This window comes from Chaetomium strumarium (assembly GCF_033439665.1).
Source record: "Chaetomium strumarium strain CBS 333.67 chromosome Unknown B0T15scaffold_1, whole genome shotgun sequence".
Lineage (NCBI taxonomy): Eukaryota > Fungi > Ascomycota > Sordariomycetes > Sordariales > Chaetomiaceae > Chaetomium > Chaetomium strumarium.
Window position 1 is genome coordinate 7622251 of NW_026944429.1, and position 17010 is coordinate 7639260.

At 48.9% G+C, this 17010-nt stretch overlaps 3 protein-coding genes and 1 non-coding gene across 4 annotated transcripts; 2 read left to right on the plus strand and 2 right to left on the minus strand.

Annotated features, from left to right (window-relative positions):
* Window positions 1-6: 6 nt before the first annotated feature.
* On the plus strand, window positions 7-666 carry B0T15DRAFT_522358 (uncharacterized protein). The gene is made up of 3 exons (XM_062868622.1): window positions 7-124; window positions 231-337; window positions 448-666. Exons 1-3 carry the CDS (start codon window positions 92-94, stop codon window positions 527-529), a joined length of 222 nt encoding a protein of 73 aa, XP_062727511.1. The 5' UTR covers window positions 7-91; the 3' UTR covers window positions 530-666.
* A 626-nt stretch (window positions 667-1292) lies between these two features.
* Window positions 1293-1805, minus strand: B0T15DRAFT_508259 (uncharacterized protein; the record flags this gene model as incomplete). Its single annotated transcript, XM_062867707.1, has 1 exon — window positions 1293-1805. The coding sequence occupies one exon, from the start codon at window positions 1803-1805 to the stop codon at window positions 1293-1295; it is 513 nt and encodes a 170-aa protein (XP_062727512.1).
* Window positions 1806-4389: 2584 nt separating this feature from the next.
* Window positions 4390-4857, plus strand: B0T15DRAFT_508260 (uncharacterized protein; the record flags this gene model as incomplete). Its single annotated transcript, XM_062867708.1, has 1 exon — window positions 4390-4857. The coding sequence occupies one exon, from the start codon at window positions 4390-4392 to the stop codon at window positions 4855-4857; it is 468 nt and encodes a 155-aa protein (XP_062727513.1).
* Window positions 4858-16178: 11321 nt separating this feature from the next.
* B0T15DRAFT_t19 lies at window positions 16179-16255 on the minus strand. The gene has a single exon. It is a non-coding gene; the product is annotated as a tRNA-Ser (tRNA).
* Window positions 16256-17010: the final 755 nt, after the last annotated feature.

Consider the following 17010-nt stretch of genomic DNA (forward strand, 5'->3'; position numbering starts at 1 on the left):
TGCTCACTCGTCAACCTCCAGATCTATATAGTAAGTTAGCGAACGTCTAGATAGACTTCTCTTGCAAATTCGGAAGATCTAGACGCCGCACATGAATAGGGGGGAACCCGCTGATGTGCTGCTCGTACGTTCTCTCCTCTCCTCCTGCCCCCCAAACCCCACAAGATTGCATATGTTTCTCTCCCCTTTTTATCTTTACGGTTTTATAACTAAAAGCATGAGATTTATAGGTTGCATACGGCCTCATCCTCCGCTGCTTTGTAAAGCGCTGGCTCGGCTTCTCAATTGACTTCCCGCTCCAAATGATATTGGCCCCAGGCGCAATTGCAGTTTTGAGGTACGTGAGTCTCGGATCTCATATCATTCTCTGAAATATAGATTGTCAAGTACACGCCTACCAAGCCAAGCCAGGCCTTTGCATTGACACTTAATTTCCCCTCCTAAAAGCTACAAGAACAACAACATCGAGGAGCCAGCATTCCACGTTGGTATATCACTCCCATTTGTAGCAGAGAGCGGGGAATCGTAAGCGAGAGTTATGGCCATCATAGATCGATTCTGTTTGCTACTGCTTAAAGCTATCACTCCAAGCATAGAGAGGAGGATATATTACTCTGTTGGGACAACACTCTTATAACTAAATAAATACTAAATCAGCTGCCAACCAGCAACTTTCCTTGCCGTTGCATCACTAGGTTTAAGCGTTCTGAAGATGCAGTCCAACCTAATTATGACAAAGCAGAGGCTCAAAGGCCGAGGCAAGCTACGGGGAAAGGACTCTCTACTGTCGTGAATCACAAGATGGAGAGGAACAAAGAGAGAGGGACTCGGAGAGCCCTTGAAACCAGGACTATATACAGGAGCAAGTGGAGCCTGCACATGCAAGCACGCAATGCGCAAGGCCCACTGCGAGTGTCAGGAACAGTGAGGTGCCTGCACCGTCATACTGATGAGTTGGTCAGGGCCATACACTGTTGAAAGAGATCCTTCCCGCTGCCACCAGAGCGGAGTGAACGCAGGGCTCGAAGGGTCTGCAGCGCCGAGGGAAGATCAAGAGCGAGATTTCGGACATCTGAATGTCGGTCAGAGGAGTAGCGCAAGTGGCGTCGAAGCTATGCTGATCCTACCTTTTGTGTCTGTTTGCTACCATTAGCTGTTGCGACAATTAGTCAAGAAACCCTCGGCCAAGGTACATAAGGACCATGTCAAGACGGTCATAATATCGCGGTCACTTTCTTCATCGTCGCCCTAGAGACCCGGAGCACTGCCATCGCCAACTTTGCCATCCACACTCAGTACCACGACTGCCCCGCTAGCTCCTCGCAAAATGACGGCTCCGTAGAGAGGTGGCCCAGCAGCCCGGATCGGACATTGGAGGCGGCGGCATCCTCCTTAGCTGTGGAGATGGAGGACAACATCTCCTCGAAGGCGTGGCCCAGCCTCTCGTTGTAGTCCGTCCGCTGCCGCAGGATCTCGCGGCCGGCGGCGAAACCGTCCGCCGCTGGGTTAAGAGACAGCTTCAGCGGCAGAGACAATCCGATGATTGACATCGTCTCTGTGTCCGTGTGCTCGGCTATTACGGCCAGCACCTGGGGACCTTTGAAGCGCCGATCGACAAAGAGCTTCTGTATCGCGTGGCTATTGTGGATAATAGCCAGCGTAAGCGGCGTCCGTCCGTTGCGCGCTATGTCCTCTATGCTGGCGCCCGATTCGAGCAGTATGCGCGCACACTCGACGTTCTGCGTGATGACTGCCGAATGTAATGCCGTGTGGCCCTCTGGATTGTACGCGTCGATCAGCGCCATGGTGGAGGAGCAGCTTGACCATCTCTGCCCGGCCGCCAAAGCTGGCCGCCTTGAGCGGGCTGCTGCGGAACAGACCATCTGGCACTTTGGGGTTAGGGTCCGCGCCGGCTTCGAGGAGGATGCAGACGGCTCTGTCGTCGTGGCTGTCAACTGCATGTAGGATCGTGCTGCGGCCACTACGATCCGTAGAGTTCACGTTGGAGCCGTGGTTTATAAGGAGCCTCATGTTGCTCAGTTGTGCTCGGGCTATGGCCCAATCGAGCGCCGTGCGGCCCTCGGCGTCCGTGGCATGGACGGCGTTCGGGTTCTCCTTGAGCACAGCCTCGAGCGAACAGGAGGATAGGCCGAAGACGATTTGTGAAGCAGAGGGATTGCTGCTCCTCAATCCAGTCATTGCCTCGGCTATATCTGATGCACCTAAGCGCCTTAAGCTCCGTATCGCTGCACTTCTTGCGGAATCCAAAATCAAACCCATGTTGTACGACCTATAACGTATTTTATAAGCGAGCTGCGCATATAAGCAAGCTGCGCAGTCCCCACCACAACGCGTCCTCTTTACACTTAACATCGAATTTTCCTATAACCTAATATGCCCCCTACTTCAAAGGATACAAGGGTAATCTTGGCCCTTAAAGCTATCCAAAATGACGAAAAGTTAAGCCTTTGTGACGGTGGAACCCACCGTACCATGGCACAGGGGCGCCCACTAGATGCGCGGGTCCGCGCAGGATTAGTCAGCCTAATTGATTATGTCAGCCCAAAAATTACCCCTGAATTGCCGTGCCCCTGAACTGCCACTACGAACACCACTCTGACTACCTAACTAACGTCACCTGCATGGATCCGGGCTGTGTATGGATCCGGGCCAGGGTCCTGGCCTGAATTCATTTCGACTGTCAGCCACAATGAACATCACGAACAACTTCATCAAACACGCTGTTTGACCGCATTTTCCAACGAATCCATGGTTTGACCTGTTTTTTGAACTCCTCTGACAATAGCTAACCTTTTCCACATACCAGTCAACCTACGGCATCACCAACGCAGTCAACATACCACATCACCACTGCAATCGACGCAGTCAACCGACTGCATGGTACGTACTCAACCGACCGCATCATATGCAGTCAACTAACCGTATCATGAACGCAGTCAACGCAGTCAGCCAACCGCATCAACCATGGCGCCCAGTCAATCCAAACCCAAACCTCCCAAGCCCACACTCAAGAAGCCACCACGCAAGCGTACCAACAGCCAGGAAGAACGCATCCAGTCTGCTATTGAAGCCCTGCGAGCCGGGGAGGTCCCCAGCGTTCGAAACGCGGCCCACATCTTTGACATACCACGAACCACCCTCCAGGAACGGTATACCGGTCGACGGCAGAACCACCGGGCCGCAGCCCAGCACTTGCAGCGGTTGACACCACAGGAGGAACAATCCATTGTTAATTCCATTTACCAGTTGGATGCCTGGGGCTGGCCAATGTCAATCTCGGCACTAGAACATCTTGCAGCCCAGTTGTTGCTGGCTAAGGGAGACATCCAGCCTTTGGGTGAACGGTGGATCTACAACTTCCTGAACCGGCACCCGGAATTGAAAGCTCGAAGGTCCCGGGCATTGGACCAAGCTAGGAAGGACGCTGTCGATCACAACACATTACAACATTGGTTCGAGCTATATCAAACTATCAAGTTGGCTTATAACATCGCTGACGACGACACCTACAACATGGATGAAAAGGGGTGCATAAAAGGCATTGGGGACAACCACAAAGTCATTGTTCCGAGGGATTCATTAGAGCCGACCGTCGTTCAACCCGGTAACCGCGAATGGGTCTCTATTATCGAATGCATCTCGGCCAACAATTACGTCCTTCCACCCTTCATCATCTTCCAGGGCAAACGCATTCAACAAGCGTGGATTCCCAAGGACCTCGACCCCCAGTTTGTTATCCGGGTTAGTGAGAACGGCTGGACCGATTGCAACATTGCTCTAGAATGGATCCGACACTTCGACAAGTATACGGCACCCCGAACACATGGTAAATACCGGCTCCTCATTCTTGACGGCCATGCAAGCCATGTTTCACCCCAGTTCGTGGAATACTGCGAGGAGCACAACATCATACCACTTTGCTTACCACCACACTCGACACATGAATTGCAACCTCTTGATGTCGGGGTCTTCGGGCCGTTGGCTAAGGCTTACCGCAAGTTAGTTACTGAGGGGGCATTGTTCGGAGCTGTCAAGGTAGATAACCACCAGTTCCTCCGGTATTATGAGAAGGCCCGGGCTTGCATTTTCCGGAACATTCCGGGGGCATGGAGAGGAGCTGGGTTACTACCTTACAACCCAGAGAAGGTCCTAGCCCGGCATAGGCCAGCCGAGGCACCTATAACGGCATTGGCACTGGTACCGGCACCTACATCGGCACCCGCAACGGCACCCGCAACGGCACCCGCAACGGCACCCACAACAGCACCCGCAACGGCACCTATAACAGCACCCACAACGGCACCCACAACAGCACCCACAACGGCACCCATAACAGCACCCGCAACGGCACCCATAACGGCACCCGCAATGGCACCCAGACCCAGGACCTCTGACCAGCCGAAGACCCCAGCGATGGTCAGTATTACTGATCAACAGGGCCGTCGAGCCGAGCTCCCGGTGACTGGCGACATGGCTACAAAGATCAACCAGGTTGTGGAGGAACTGTTCCAGATTTGTGATACCCCCAAGAGAGCCAGGCTGTCCTGGATGAAAGACTACTTCCTAACTATGCAAGCTGACAATACCACACTCAGGGCCCTGACCCAGGAAGTAGTGAAAAAGAGGTTCGAGAGCCGGAAAAAGTCCTCGAGGAAGCACTTTGGTGAGGCCCGGGTACTGACTGTGGAAGACATCCGGGCTCGCATCAGTGAAAGGGAGGCTAAGGAAGCCGTGGAAACCAGGGAAAAGGAACGTCGTATAGCATTAAGAGGGGTAGTGGGCTTTGCGAAGAGTGTTTGGAAGGACTACAAAATGGGCCCAGATGTGTTCAAGTAGGTGGGTTTGCATGTGTTTTCTAGACCCCCATTGTTTTCTGGCCATGGCACTGTCGTCTGCTTGTGAATAGCTTCAATTTTGACCCAGCTGTGATCATGTTGGTGATGGTGGGCATGGTGTTATGGTGCCCCTAAATTAGCCGAAATTGCCTGGCCCGGATCCATGCACGGCCCGGATCTATGTAGGTGACGTTACAGTACATCTGAATACCGCAAAGGGCATGCCCTTGAGGTCCTTATATGGCCAACTGCGTGGCACTTCGAACACGTGGTTGGGGCCCGACGGGCCTGGGCCTGGGCCTGGGCCGCCTCAATCACTTCAAATTGACTGGGCTCCCGCTTGGTACTCGACTTTAGGAGTGAGCTTCGAGCCCGAACTGGCTCAATAAGCTGGCGAGGCTCAAGGAGCAGTTGCGGGGCTCCCTCGCGCTTCAAATGCCAGTGCGGGTGGAAGTGGCTAAGAAGAAGAGCCTCGCCTTGCAAACTCTCAAGCGTGTGTAAGCATGGTAGCCTATATACTCGAGAGAAGGTACCTGTACAAGTAGGGGATAGAGGAGGGTCTATCTTTACAAGCAGCTTCCGCTGTTCCTCAACCTTCCTTATTGCCTCGTGTGATACCTAGCCTCGTACTGCTTTATAGAGTGCCCCTGAAAGCTCAAGAGGAGTACGAATTTGTTGCTTTACTTGGCGTGCTTATAACTTAGAGACCTGGTTCTAGAGAGCTAGTTGGATTGCTTTCCAAGTATCAAAGAGATCAAATGTTGACCTCCTTAAGTAGGACTTAAGGAGGGAGTGAATCCCTTTAATATATAAGGTAGCTATATTGCCGAAATAAGTTGACTGGTTAACCTAAGTATAGACAAGCTTCTCCTTGAATGGAATAAGCCAGGTTGTCTTGATATACCTAACCTCTTTGAGATACTGGGGAAGGTACTTTTGTTGTATTTTGGCAAGGCGTTTAGTGTAGTCTTCCTTGGTTGGCGAGTTGATAATTGAGTGCCAGAAGCTATAGAACTCCTTCCACTCCTTGGCCTCTTCGAATGCTGGTTGGCATTATATAAGAACTGCCTTATTTGCATGCTAAAGACAAAGGAGCGTTATAGCCAAAGGGAAGAGAGCTAAAGCTGCATTTATAACTGTAAGGCAGCGGTCTATAAGAATAACAGATGGGAGAGAAGTATTGCATTGCTTATATAGTGCCCTCAACCGCTCAAGCGCCCAAGTGTAATCTTCCTCTGTCTCGCCACTCAAGAACGCGAATGCGATATAAAAAGACCGCTGAGCTATATTAACGCCAATTATATCGAGGAGAGGCATGCTATACTTGTTGGTCTTGTATGTACAATCAAGAAGGAGAAGCTCAGGGTAAGCTTGGAGGTAGGCAAGCGAGTCAGGGTGAGCAAAAAGAACAGCTATAACCCGACTATCTGGTGCAAACTGGATTCGGCTCCAAAAGCCCTCCTTGTCGAGCTGGTTGGCTAGTGCTTGAATTGGACTATGGCCTTCGTAAGCATCTCGACGAACATCCGCGATCCGGTTATAGATATCTTGCCGTATAGCTAGCGAGCTACTTTGTCGTATAAGAGTCTGAATCTCCTTTGGCGTAAGGCCAGCATTCGTAAAAGCCGCAAGCTATGAAGTTCCTCCGGAGAGTTGTCGATGAATTGGGTGCGCAACTGGGTGTTGACTTGGTTTGTGGTTGTATATCGAGAAGCGGCGATCAAGACGGTGCTTTAGAATCTAGGTATGATCGGAAGACTCCTTACCCAGTACCGAAAAGGGGCAGCTGGTTACTCGAGAGGTCGTTCTTCTTTGACGGTCGATTTGGATGTCGGGTGGCCTACGGCCCCGATCGCAGGCGAATGTAACGGTACGTCTCCCGCTCTTTTCGGTGGTCGATTTTCCAGTAGTAAACGCGTAGCCCCTTGTTCTAGCCTATGTATTGATTGCTTCGAACAAGGCCTGTCGAGAGCCGTATATATTCTCGGGGGGGAGGCAGTCGTCTGTGAAGGTGGTAGCCATCGTAGGAGCGCTGGCAGTGATGGTGGTGATGGTGGTGATAGTAGTGATGGTGGCAGTTCAGGGGCACGGCAATTCAGGGGTAATTTTTGGGCTGACATAATCAATTAGGCTGACTAATCCTGCGCGGACCCGCGCATCTAGTGGGCGCCATGGCACAGGCCATTGCTTAGTCATGTGCCCGGCTTCGGTGCATGCATGCATGATTGGTCAACCTGGTTGGTGCCCCACCTTCCACATCTGGGCACATGCCCCACATCCTATATTTAGACTTCTTCGCACTTTGCAGTTAACCCGCTCCACAGAAATGCCCCGCCAAATACCCCGCCGTGGTCGCGAGGGAATTTCATTGGGCGCGAATACAGCCCAAGACTCGTGATTCAAAAAGTCGCAAACACAACCCAAGACTCGCAGTTAAAAAAAGTCCTAGGACAGTCGCTGCCCGTTCCAAGAACGCCAGACAAGATCGAGACGCAAGATGAAGGTTTGAAAAAGGCTGCTGAATGGGTAATGCCCCTTGTAGCCATTTGGTTTGTGTTCTATAACTTACTGAAGACAGGCCGGCGTGCCAGAGCATGACCTCGAATTCAGCACTACAAGGGGCTCGGAGCCAGTGGCTATATACGTAGAGATGCCGTTCGGAGGAATACTTGTCGAGGAGGACTTCCTAGATATACCAGCGGGAAACTGGCTATATAAGCCCGACGAGCTCAAAAGTGAATTGCTAGGTGTAGGCGGGGTTATAATTCAGTACATTAAGAGGAAGACTTAGTCAGAGGGCTGGTGGTGTTTAGGCTTTGGATAACGAGTGGAAATAACGATACAAGCTGTCACGCTGGAAATAGGAGCTTTTTGCCAGCTCCCGCACAGTCGAAGAGTCTCTCCAGTAAACCTCGATGTATTCGGCAACAGGGGTAATACCGCTATAACCATGCGTGTGAATGGAGACAAGGAGGCCCTGGTTTGCAAAAAACTTCGAAATCTCTGAAGAAGGTCTCTAAAACGACTGCACTATACCAAAGTTAGTATTAGTAATCGCATATCAATCAACGGCGACATACGCTAGTGAGCTACGTACGTCTTCTCTGCTATCACCTTAGACACAACGATACGGAAACGCTCTCCTATCTAGCTCGTTCGATACTAGCCTGACCGGTGCTCAAACCTGATATTGTCGTTGATATTTTGAATCGTCTTGACCAGAAGTTCGCTCGAGTGGGTGCTTACAACGGCACGCCTACAGAGGTTACCGGCAAAAGTTTTCAAAGTGGGCCAGGTACCGGCAAGGGTCACATACCACCCCCTGAATGTACCAACGCGTTATGTGCAACCATTAGAAAACATCATCAACATAACCCACCACCTTTGCAATGGCTTCAGAGCGCCCCTCTACACCACCTAGCCAGCGTTTCAAGAACGCTGATCTTACTCGCAATGAGCGTCTTCAAATTCAAACCCTCCGCAATCTTGGCCTTATATACAAGCAGATCATTGTATAACTTGGCCTTACTTACAACTAAGTTGGATATACTTGCCGCGCTCCAAATATTATACCAAAGAAGCGCTCTGGTTGCCCTAGTCTTCTTAACCCTGAATAAGTTAAAGAGTTAATCGCTTTTATTACCTCCTCGAAAGCCTCTCGCCAAATGCCTTACTTGAAGATCCCTCTTACTCTTAGCTAGGACTATTCAAAGTACGCTATCCGCTACGCCCTTTATAATGCTGGCTTTAAACACTATATTATATATCGAAAGCCTCTGATTACCGAGAAGAACCGACAACTCCGCCTTAACAATGCTCTGGAGCGTATCTACTAGCCTTTCGAGCGATACTACGAAATCCTTTAGACCGACGAGACCTGGGTAACGGCAGGCGCCCATCGAAACGTCTGGGTTATACGCCGTCAAAACGAGGTATACAACCTGACTTGCATCGTTAAGCGTAAATAACGGCCAAAGGGATAGATGTTCTAGGGCTTATACTTAGTAAAATATAATAAAGGGCCTGCTCTTTTCTAAGAGAAAGAATAGGGGTTGATAACTAGGGAAAGGTACTTAGAGAGAGTTATCCCCCTTATTGATAGGTGGTTTTGGCTTTATCTAGGCCAGGTATTTATATATAACAATACCTCTCCTTATACTGCTTAAGTCACTTGCGAAGAGCTAATAGCTTAGGGGATCTCTGTTTATACCTATCCCCCCTTTATGTGACGAAACCTCAGGCAGTCCTGCCTCTGAAAGGGTTCGCCGGTCGAAGGTAACTGCTGGTCGGACTGTAGGTCTCGGTGAAGCCAAAAGGTTCACAACAATGCTGGCCGCAATGTCTGCACAATAGGTAGAGGCTATTGCTTGTATTGCTTACTGGAGAACTCCCAGAGTCCTCTAGAACGAGTGACTATATACTGGCTATCTTGGGTGCTCTCATGTGCTCTATAGAGCTCCCTAGAGCTTGGTGCTCTGTTGGCTCCATCGAGAGCTTCCGTTCCTTTGTACTAATGTGACGAAACCACAGGCAGTCCCGCCTCTGAAAGGGTTCGCCAGTCGAAGGTATCTGCTGGTCGGACTATAGGTCTCGGTAAAGCCAAAAGGTTCACAACAATGCTTGCCACAATATCTGCACAATAGGTATAGGCTATTGCTTGTATTGCTCACTGGAGAACTCCTAGAGTCCTCCAGAACGAATGACTATATACTGGCTATTTCCTATAGACGCCCGCGCTCGCTGTCGTCTATGGGCGTCTATGGTCGCTGGTGCTCGCTGGCGTCCTTAAGCGTCCATACGGACGCTCCTGGACTGTCACGATTTGACCACATGCAGTGACCCGGTGGGGCGGACAAGGGTGTATCCGCAGCCAATCATTGTACACAGGGATATGCAAGAGCGCTCGCAGCGCTGATGAGCATATGCAGGAGCGCCCGCTCACCAGGTGAGCGGACGAGCAGAATCACCTAGGCTCACTGGTGAGCCATGGTGAGCGGACCAAAACCAGCTAGTATATAGTCATTCATTCTGGAGGACTCTGGGAGTTCTCCAGTGAGCAATACAAGCAGTAAGGTAGCCCTACATTACTGTGCAGACATTGCGACTTGCATTGTTATGAACCCTTTGGCTTCACCGAGACCTACAGTCCGACCAGCAGATACCTTCGACCGGCGAACCCTTTCAGAGGCAGGACTGCCTATGGTTTCGTCACACGTTGCTCACTCCCTTTGACTCTGTCACGGTTCAGATCGAAGGTACCACCGACCATCATGGCGCCCCAGATATCTAGCACCCCGGAATCCCAGAGCCAGGCCGCAACCATGCGATAGATACAGCAGGCTCTCGAGGCTCTCAACGCCAAAATCGCCTAGCTTGAGGCCGAGAATGGCCATATACAGCAACTCGTCAACGAGGCCTACAACGGCAAGCCCAAGGACAGAGCCAAACTCAAAGCACCCCCCAAGTACGGAGGCGACAAAGAAGGACTTACTAGATTCCTTACATCCATAAGGGCCTACCTCAAGTACTACCCGGACAAGTTCGCGGACGAATCCGCCAAAGTCATGTTTATCTCCTCGCGGCTCGAGGGGAAGGTACTTCGATAGTTTGAACCTACCCTTAAGGATTGGCTAACCAATAGTACGGACGCTCAGGACGATTTCACCATTGAAATTTTCAAATCGTACGACAAATTTGAGCAGGAAATCCAGAAGGTATTCGGAGACCATAATAAAAAGCTCCACACATAGGAGCAACTCGTACACCTAAGGTAGACAAAGTCGGCGGCTGCCTATGCTATATAGTTCCGCCAGGACTTACTTCGGTGCAAGATCAATAACGAAGGTCTTATACAGTTATTCTACGATGGCTTGAAGGAAGAAGTCAAGGATGAACTATATTAAAAGGACCGACCCGATACGCTTAACGAATATATCGCTATAGCTATCTATATCGACGACCGGATTTATACCAGGCGCCAGTAGCGTAAGGGACGCGGAATATAGCCTATATTCGTCAAGGCAAACGACAAAAAGAAGCGACAGTACCCTAGTATATTATATAGTACCTACGCTGGTCCGATAGACGTAGACGCCACCTAGCGCAAGGATAAAGGACGCAAGGACAAGTCCCAGGTTACCTATTTCAATTATAGCAAGAAAGGGTACTTTAAGCGGGAGTGCTATAGCAAGAAGAACTGGAAGCAGGTGCCCGGCAAGGAAAATACCACGATCGACAAGTCAACCTACGTAGTTAAAGTAGCTGTAGCAAGCTATACTAAGGATGACTTCGACGACGTAATTGACCGAGGCATAGCTGAAGGAAGCATTAATAACTCCTTTTGGTCAGGAAGTAATAGCCCCTATATTATGTTCGAAGAACCTATTATAGGCTATAACATTGCTGCCGCTACAGCATTATAACTTATAGAAGGTTGGGGATTCCAGTTGACCTAGAATGAAGAAGGTCAATGGAGGATATAACAATCGGACAACGAACCCGTTGGCCCGAACCCTATCTTTCTCGCCCAGCGCCTCCAGGAGATTGAGGAGGAATAGGCCGAGCTTCGAACGGTCACCCGAAGACTTATAGAAGAAAAAGCTCAGGTTATAAGCCAGCTGGAATTTGTCAAGGCCAAGTTGGCCAGGGTCTAGGAAGAATACTACTCAAACTTATAGGATAGACCGGCATAGGACCTAAGCTAGGATAGGAGGAAAAATAGAATTAAGAACCCCGAGGCTAAATACCAGAAGGCCTAGAACCAGCAAAGACTTAAGGGGCAGGAACTATAAGATTGGGATACTTTTTGGAATAAGAAGCCGTACAACGGCGTTAGGGATAGTAACGCGGTATATATCTGGATTGGATTCGGCCCGCGCTACGAACCCTACGAATAAGACGTACTTTGACTCTAACCCTAGCGATACGACCACGTCTACGTCCTATGGTTCTAGTGTATCGCGTACGAATGCCAATACCATTTTCGATTAAAATTCGATAACGACTTTTGGCCCGATAGGCCTACCGACCGAAACGGAGAACCTCGACTAATCCCGTAGGTTTAGGACACAGGGACCGGCACCGACCAGTTCCTATAGAAGGTCGAGAGGACCAATACATACGATAGAATTAGGGTGATACCGCGAAGAACCCAGCCAGAAGACTGCTAGCGGTAGCCTAATAGCACTTAACAATGCCAGAGCCAGGATTGCTTAATCTATATATAAGCGAAGCTCTAAGAATATCACAAGTGAAAGATATATATACGAAGGTGGATGACGCCTCGCAAACGGCGATAGGAAGAAAGAAGAGCCAACGAAGTTCGCCAATTGTTCAATAAACTCCTAAGACTTGGACTATAGGACGGTAACCAAGAGGCATAGGAAGATAGGGACACCTATCTAGATGCCCAGACAGAGTTAGGAAACGGCTTAGGGCCCTCTGAGGGGCCCGAAAACCACTAAACCCATTATAACGACAATAGATCCGTAGGTATAGGAAGAACCACGTAAGGAAAAGGATCTACAATCTCCTAGCGAACGAAAAGGAAGCCGCTGCGATTTAGAACAACAAGCCCGATGACAGAATTTAGGTTATAGCATACTAGAAAGGATTCCAAACATTGGCACTAGTAGATAGAGGATCTTAGGTCGACCTTATCTCGCCAGCACTTGTCAATCGACTTAGGATCCTATAGAGGATCAAGAAAAAACAGCATATTATTAAAGGACTATTCAATACCCAATAGGTACGATAGGAAACGGAACTACTTAAGATCATGGTAAAAGGAAAAACCACCAAAGTAGTATTTGACATTGTTAAAATAGGGCCTAAGAAGGATATGATTCTAGGACGCCTATAGTATCGGGATTATAACCCAGACATCAGTTAGAAGGGAGGTAGCCACCTATAACCTCGGGAGTAGAGGCTATATCCGACCAACGAGATAGAAAGCGCAGACGATAGATCGCAGCAGGGAAGATCGCCCCGGAAGGCAGCCCCTATAGATCTACCGCAAGAGACGGACAGTGCCAGGCAACGTACTACGGACTTAGGAAGAGGCAGCAGTTACTAGGAAGAACAGCAGGAATCGGCAAGACCAGGCCAGAGACGACGCCACTTGCGACGATACCCTCGCACGGCTTAGAGAGACACAGACGATATCGAAATCGCTATTATCTTAATCGATAAGACCGGAGAATTTAAATTCCAGGATTGGGTCACCTAGAGGGAAGCGGCCAGTATTACGGCCGGAGATAAGTTCTTGTACTACCGGAGTATAGAGAAGAACGCGGAAACGGGCAAAATCCCAGCGGAATACCAAGGACACCCGGCGTTCGAAACAAAGCATCTTAAGGGGCTACTAGACTATAGACCTTAGGATCATAAAATCAAACTCAAGGAAGGAGCCCAATTAAAGTTCTTCAAGGTATACTATACCAACGAAAAACAAAATGCTAAGTTAAGGAGATATCTTAAGGAGAATCTCAAGATAGGGCATATCAGACCATCGATATCACCGGCGGGCTACCTAGTCCTATTCGTTCTAAAGAAGGATAGGAAGCTTCGGATGTATATAGACTACCGACAGCTGAACGGAGAGACGGTAAAGAACCGGTACCCCTTGCCACTTATCTCGCGGCTTCGAGACCAGTTGGCAGGCGCCCGTTACTTTACTCGCCTCGACCTTCCAATAGCGTACGCCTATATTCGCATCAAGGAAGGGGATGAATAGAAGATAGCGTTTCGCACTCCCTACGGCCATTATAAATACCTTATAATGCCCTTCGGATTGACAAACGTACCGGCAACCTTCCAGGCGGTCGTTGACTATATAATCTACCTATTCCTCAACCGATTCGCAGTCTATTACCTAGATGATATCCTTATCTTCTCTAAAACACTTAAGGAATATAAGGAACATATAAGGGCAGTGCTAAATATACTCTATAAGCATAAATTATCAGTTAATAAGGATAAGAGCGAATTCTATATTATAAAAATAGTGTTTCTTGGATACGAAATTTCGCCTGGTAGAATCAGGATGGAGCCAGCGAAGATCGAAGCGATCAAAACATGGCCACGACTAATAACAACGATAGAGGTACGAGGATTTATCGGATTCGCTAATTTCTACCGAATGTTCATCAGGAACTTTGGCGACCTTGCACGACTATTGCACGAACTTATAAAGAAAGATATCGAGTTCCGGTAGGAAGCCGAGCACGAATAAGCGTTTTAGAAGATCCGCGACGTAATCATTGCCGATCCAGTGCTCTGGTTACTAGACCTACGGAAGCCATTTGAGGTGGAAACCGACGTATCCGATTATACGATCGGGGGACAACTTAGTCAGCGCGACAAATAAGGGAAGCTATACCCAGTTATATTCTTCTTAAAAAAGCTCGAAGGACTACGGCTTAACTATCTAATCTACGATAAGGAGCTGCTAGCCATCATCGAGGCCTTTCAAGAATAGAGACTATACCTCAGCGGTATAACCTATAAAGTTCAGGTCTATATAGATTATAAGAACTTACGGTACTTTACTACTACCAAGGTGTTGAACAGACGATAGACTCGATAGGTAGAATTTCTTTCAGAGTTCAACTTCAAAATCAACTATAAGAAAGGCTCAGAAAACGCACGGGCAGATACATTGAGCAGGAGGCCAGATCACTTCAGGAATAGCCAACTAGAAGCCTCGCTACCATTACTTTAACAATAGCTAGATGGTTCCTTACGGCACGCTCCCCAACCGATGGAAGATCTCGATGACAATACGCTTCCACGACAGGACAAAGATCCCGGTATATAACCTCTATAACCGTTTGAAGAATGCTGCGTAGTCTTTAGGGAAGAACGGCTAGGAAAAGACTTCCAAGACCGGAAGCAGAACAATATAGACAAGAAGGCAGGTATCTCTTGGAGAGATAGAGTGTTATAGTATAATGGCAAGGCCTACGTCGCACTATAGGATCAAACGCAATTAATCAGGACAATCCACGAGTCAAAACTCGGAGGATATATGGGAATCGCCAAAACAGTCGCCAAGGTTCGGCAATACTACGACTTCCCAGGACTCAGGACCAGAGTTAAGACTATTATACAGGAATATAACCTCTATAATAGAAGCAAGTCGGCACGGCACAAACTATACGGGTTCTTGGAACCATTGCCAGTTACAGAACGACCATAGAGTTCGGTGATGATGGATTTCATTACCAAACTACCACTTTCGAAAGACTCGACTACCGGAACGAAGTACGATAGCATCCTCACTATAGTCGACCGACTCACCAAGTGGAGCTACTTCTTCCCGTACAAAGAATCATAGTCAGCAGAACAACTTACAGATACGATCTACCGGCATATCGCATCAGTGCATGGATGGCCAGGAGAGTAGATCATAGACCGAGACACCAAGTTCGTATCAAAGTTTTGGCAAGCGCTTATAAAGCGTTTAGGCACGAAAAGCAAGCTCTCAACAGCATACCACCCGCAGATAGACGGCCAGACCGAAAGGCTTAACCAGATCGTCGAACAATATCTTAGAACGTTCATCAACTTCTAATAAGACGACTAGGTTGATCTACTACCAGCGGTACAGCTTACGTACAATATAACGCCAACAGAGATAATAAAGGTCACTCCGTTCTTCGCGAACTTTGGTTACGAAACGGATTTACACCAGGGACCAGATATCACGGTGCCTAGGGCAAAAGTCAAGGTAGAGAAGATACATACGCTATATACAATGCTAAAAGAAGAACTCAAGCTCGTTAGGCTCAGGATAAAGGAGTACTACGATAAACATCGGCTCGAGGGACCTCGCCTTAAGAGAGGGGATATAGTCTATCTCATCTCTCGGAATTTGAAAATAAAACGGCCAAGCCAGAAACTCGACTTTAGAAAGATTAGACCGCTCAAAATCGACACAAGAATTTCGGCATCCAACTATCGACTTTCGCTATTACTAATAATAAAGCTACGTACCAACGTCTTCCATATCTCGCTCCTCGAACTAACACCTAAGAACGTACGGGTTATAAAAGATATCGAAGCCAAGGACGAAGAAGAAGAGTAGGACATTGAGGAAATCTTGGACTCGCGAATAGCTAACGGAAGGTTAGAGTACCTAATCAAATGGCTCGACTTTGGACTAGAAGACAACTTATGGGAGCTAGCGGAACACCTTAACTGCACGGAAAAACTAAAGGAATTCTATCGACGGAATCTAGATCGGCTAGGGAAGAAGAAAGCGTAAAAATCTTCTCCCCGTGAATAGCTCGACCCGGCGGTTAAGCCACTTACGTAGAGAAGAGGCATAGGTGGGATTCGAACCCACGACCTCCTAGAGCATTCGCCCGGGTATAATAACCAAGCTACACCACTAAGCCATTCCATTTATTGGGAAATAGGCAACAAGAATCAGATTAAGAACCCCAGGTAGGAAAAGACAGCTGCAGGCAGTAACACTATAGATAACACCCGCACGGCAGGCGTAACCAAGACCTAGCCACCATCGACTACAAACCCCTACTACCTTGAGAAACCGGAGGGCTTCTACCACCAGAACCCTATAGAGCCAGAAACGAGGGACCTTCCCTAACAACACCCTAATCTATAGGAACGTCCAATAACCAATTGGGACCCAAGTGATCCGACGAAGCAGGACCAGGAACAAGGAAATCCGATAAAGAAGGCGAAGCGGCAGTATCTAGGGACGCTAATGCCGTGCCATCCGAAGGCAGAGCGGCCAGGGAAGCCTGCTCCGACTCCTCCTTCTCCTCCTCGTCCAACAAACGAGACTCCCGACGGAAGGCCGCACGAGCCCTCTCCTCTAACGCCCGCGACTATTGCTCCAAACGAAGCAATTTGCTAATCGTAGCCCGACGCTTGGCATTAAGACGCTCCTTTTCCTTAATAAAAGGACGCACTACGGAAGTCAGCAAGTACGGGAGTAAAGGGAAGCGGCAGACTTACAATCTACGCTATGGACATTGCAGTTGGAACGACCTGCCTTGACGTAAGGAAGGTAACGTTCGTAGCGCTCATGAGCAACACACTCCAGTTTCTTCTCGTGGCAATAGGTGTAGGAGGGCATAATAACACCGGTCCGCGCAAGGAAGCGCACCTGATCGCGACGACGGTC